The following is a 4,658-nucleotide window of genomic DNA, read 5'->3' on the forward strand; positions in this document are numbered from 1 at the left end:
TTTCATAAAAAAACTCTCTCTTCTGCTTAATGAAAATGGAACATGCTTTTGCTTGTTCTTTCTTAAACAAAAAGGAAAAAAAATCACCCGCAAAAAAATAGGAAAAAAGAATCGTATACGAGCAAAATCGAGCCTTACCCTGAGTGGAGCCGACGAGGCCCGCACGCCAGTAGGAAGCACCGGAGGAGGAAGGTGTCCATGCGGTGCGGGCTGCGTGCGACTGGGCGCGGTGTAAAGGCCACGTGAGAATGGGCCTCGCGCCCTTCTATATAGCCCGCCATCGGGCCGCCCGGTCTGCACATCACCGCACTGCACGACAGCCATCCTCCGTGCGGTTCCAAGCTCCTACTCCCACGCCCGTCCCCCCCGAGATCAGGAGGAGCACGCCCGCCGCACCGGAGCGCCGAGACCTCGTGGCCTTCGTCTCCACCCCGGTGAGCGCCGCTGCCTTCCCCCTAATTCCGCCTCGTACCCCCCGGATCTGGCCGGTCCTGCCGATTCCGTCGATGCGCGCCGCGTTTTGTTCGGTGGATCACGCGAATCCGCTCGTCGACTCCACGGGGTCCGGGCTGGGCTGTTTCCCCTCCCGCGGGGCTTCCACGTTAGTATTGGCGAATCTGTTCGTTTCCTTTGGCTTTCCCCGTCTCACGAATCCGATCCGATTCCGCCAGATCGGCGAGGCGAGCGGTTGAGAATTTTGCGGATCTCTTGGCTGGGAGGGGCTGCACTCATTCCTGCTGAATTCTGTGGGCTGTGCTCCATTTGCTTGGGCGTAGGGGTGTGTGTGTGGGGAGATGCGGGTGGATTGGAGTGGATCTGTGTAGATCTCTGGGTCTCGTCTAATAAAACTTAACTGTTCTCTTTGTTGTGGTGCAGGAGGAGAGATGGGGCTCACGTTCACCAAGCTGTTCAGCCGCCTCTTCGCCAAGAAGGAGATGAGGATTCTCATGGTTGGTCTCGATGCCGCTGGTAAGACCACCATCCTCTACAAGCTCAAGCTCGGCGAGATCGTCACCACCATCCCAACCATCGGTAAGCTGCTTTCTGCATTCTCTGCTTCCACGTCTGGTCATGTCTCAAATGTAGGAGCATAGCACAGTATTTACAAAAAAGAAACTTAAATCATATCGAGAGAGCACTGCTACTGTAAATCTGCAATGTAGATATATACTGCTAGGAAGGTGAATTTAAAAGGCACCGTAGCAAAATCAGGTGTTATCATTCGATCTCACGGTGACCAGAACTTAATAGTAAATAAAATAGGGATAGCCAGTTACTACTAGCTGGGTCTCACTTTCATTAATAAAATCTGGCTAATTTGGAAATTTGCAGGATTTAACGTCGAAACTGTTGAGTACAAGAACATCAGCTTCACTGTTTGGGATGTGGGGGGCCAAGACAAGGTAAGGAAGTCTAGTCATGATTTGCTAATTGTGTCAGATTAAGAAATCATGTCACCCCTTTGTGAATCTGTTCCTCTCCCTTGGGCGGAAGATCAGATCTGTTTTTACACCGATGTTGTTAGGCTTATGTTGTCACAAACTTCAGCCTGGTGCCTTAGACTTACTATTTTATTGTTTTCTGATTGAAACAGATCAGGCCCCTGTGGAGGCACTACTTCCAGAACACGCAAGGGCTCATTTTTGTTGTTGACAGCAATGATAGGGAGCGTGTTGTTGAGGCTAGAGACGAGCTCCACAGGATGCTGAATGAGGTACTGCACTAGTGACTAGTGTTGTTGTAGTTGTTCTGAAGTTTCCCCAATTTGCAAATATCCTGTCTGAGTTTCCATCTATGGTAATGTGAATTTTTGTTCAATAATCAATAAATATGTGAATATAGCTGAACTGTCAAGTCAATATTCGTTTTCTTATATGCTTAGTCTGTGCTTTATTGAGAATTCACTAATTGAAATTTTAGCTTCTCTTTCCATTCTATATTGAAATTCATAATTAATGTAAGATCTTTCTGTGATATAGGATGAGCTGCGTGATGCTGTGTTGCTTGTATTTGCAAACAAACAAGATCTTCCTAATGCCATGAATGCTGCTGAAATCACCGACAAGCTTGGTCTGCACTCCCTGCGCCAGCGGCACTGGTAAGGAACTCCACACACATAATCCCTCCGTAAAGAAATATAAGAGCGTTTAGAACACTAAAGTAGTGATCTAAATGCTCTTATATTTCTTTACAGAGGGAGTAGTTCAGAAGCTATTTACGTTCTAATATCTTGGTCAAAATTTCCCTGGTGTTCTGCTGTTTCTCAGATTCTATATGCTGCAGATATTTGTAATTGTGAACTTCAATTTGTAATAAGAGTTATTTGAAAGTACATGTAGTGTATCCCCAAAATAAATCTAGTATAAACATACTTATTTCTGTTAAATCACATAGGGTGTAACTCTGAAAATAGACCATCGCCCTGTTTTATAGATAAAGCCACATGGTCGAATGATATAGTAGTTCATAGGGTGTACCTGGGGATCATGAATGTGTCTTGATCTTAATTTAATTCCATGTTGTTGCTACACTACTTATCCTGTCTAAAATAATTATTGGTGCTGGTGCTAAAATAAATTATTTCCTCTGGTGCAGGTACATTCAGAGCACTTGTGCGACGTCTGGGGAAGGGTTGTACGAGGGACTTGACTGGCTCTCCAACAACATTGCCAACAAGGTATATTAGGCTCAACTGATCGTTATTCATTGAATATCTTCTCTGTGCTCTGCTGAATGCTTCTAAAGACTGCTGCACTTGCTTAAATGATATGGCCCTTAGCAGCTGTGACTGAGATAAACAAACAGACTAGCCCACGACACACTTCTGCTGCTATTTATTATAACTACTAAATGCTGTTTGGTACGTCTGTGCTTAGATTAGGCACACAATGACACAATGAAGTTGAACAGTCTCACACAAGCACTCCTCTCTGTTCTATGCTATACCGTACTTAACAAGCAGCATAGCATCGCACACCAGAACTTGCGCCTTGTGCTCTGATCCCCTGTGACTAACAGCACATCCTCTTCATTTGTTTGCACAGGCTTGAAGCGCCTCGACAAGTGCTTCATCAAGAAACAAACGTGCTGGATGTCTCAACAACTCACTGCTACCATTTTACATATTGTGATATATATACACTGTACAAGAGATAGTATGTGTGCGTATGTGACAGGCAGAAGCTCCCTTCTTTAAGTGAGCTAGTATCAGGTCAGGTTGTCTTTTTTTGTATGGATATTATCAGTTGCTGTTCGGTGGTTTTACAAGGTTTAATGTGTCGACGATGTGTGTCTGAACCCCTATCTTTTCGAGTTTTGTTAAGATTGAATTGTGGTTGCCAATGTTGGTTGGTTCAGTTGAGTGATGTGGATGGTACCTGTTGCTAACATACTTCTGTGAGCGATGTTTTCACTAGTTGTGCTAGTTCGGATCTGGTTCTGCGCTTTCGGTCTGGCTGTCGGCATCGTCGCACGCCACCAACATCTTTGGAGATCCACTCACGCACTCGGTGATGGGTGCACCACCATGCACATGCCATTATGGGTTGATCATTGCCGCATACGACGTAGGTGGGCATGGAGTTGTATACTTAAATTTATTTTTGCAGGAAGTACACTTTGTACCACCTCCGCGTTTAGATCACTACTTAGTTCACTTCCACCACATGGGCACACAACGCTTACTTGAGACCGGGTTGAAGCTGGGGAGCTTTGTGAATGACGAATTGTCACTACCGCCAAACTGTTATGGAAATGTCACCTTTCTTTGAAAGAATAATTTACATTAATGAGACATCGAAATGTCAAACCTAATTTGAACTGTAGTGGGCTGAGTTACCACTGCCCTCTAACCATCTAACACCGGTTGATTCTGTACATGTTATTTTGTTAATAATGTGATTGTGTAGAAAAGATATTATTTAGTGAGTATAAGAGCAACTCAAATATTTTTGTAGTTAGTCTGTGATTTACATGATATTTTGTTGATAATGTGATTGTGTAGAAAATGTTTTATTTGATAAGTATAAGAGCAACTCTAGCAGATATGTGTCGCCCCATCATACGAACTTAGTGGTCCAAAAATGGCTCTAACACAATCGCCATGTTGCCCTCTGCTACATAATTTTTAGAGCGTGCTTCAGTAGTGAGTCACAGCCTCCATCAGTGACGAATCTTGGAGGAAAATTAAGGGCAGGCTCAAAGTTAACGGCTGAAAAAAAGCTACTAACTCTCAATTATTTTGTTCAAAGAAGGTTAGAATTTGCCATAATACTAGTAGGAACATATACTATTAACTACTAATTATTTTTTTGCATTGCTGGAAGGCAGGCTCAAGCCTATTAAAGCCTGCCTAGTTGATTCCCCCCTGGCCTCCATATTTGGAGGCTGGGGGCGTTGATATGTAGCGCCCTGCATACCCATCTGTCTGTATGAGAGGAAAACTTCAATCGTTTATCGCCCCTTTTTTCCCTTCTCCTGCCTATGGCATAGTCGTCCGTCTGTATGACTCCCGCATGCACGGTTTTCATCGGGAAAGCTTCCTTAAATATCGTCATTGTGTGTTCCACTTGTTTGCGCACATTTTTCGCCTCTGCATGCCCTTTTCTGCCTTGTTTTTGTCAAAGCGCACCCTTTCTCGGGCCCTTTTCTCGTCAGAC

The 4,658-nt window shown here is 44.5% G+C and overlaps 1 protein-coding gene across 2 annotated transcripts; it reads left to right on the forward strand.

Moving 5' to 3' along the window:
* Window positions 1-262: 262 nt before the first annotated feature.
* Window positions 263-3,342, forward strand: LOC125545131 (ADP-ribosylation factor 2). 2 transcript variants are annotated; one of them, XM_048709007.1, is made up of 7 exons: window positions 264-434; window positions 877-1,032; window positions 1,333-1,403; window positions 1,595-1,714; window positions 1,980-2,098; window positions 2,596-2,677; window positions 3,045-3,342. In XM_048709007.1, exons 2-7 carry the CDS (start codon window positions 885-887, stop codon window positions 3,048-3,050), a joined length of 546 nt encoding a protein of 181 aa, XP_048564964.1. In that variant the 5' UTR covers window positions 264-434; window positions 877-884; the 3' UTR covers window positions 3,051-3,342. The 2 variants fall into 2 exon arrangements, with proteins under 2 accessions (XP_048564963.1, XP_048564964.1); XM_048709006.1 differs by lacking the exon at window positions 3,045-3,342 and having other exon boundaries at window positions 263-434; window positions 2,596-2,686.
* The last annotated feature ends 1,316 nt before the right edge of the window (window positions 3,343-4,658 follow it).

This window comes from Triticum urartu, chromosome 3, assembly GCF_003073215.2.
Source record: "Triticum urartu cultivar G1812 chromosome 3, Tu2.1, whole genome shotgun sequence".
NCBI lineage: Eukaryota > Viridiplantae > Streptophyta > Magnoliopsida > Poales > Poaceae > Triticum > Triticum urartu.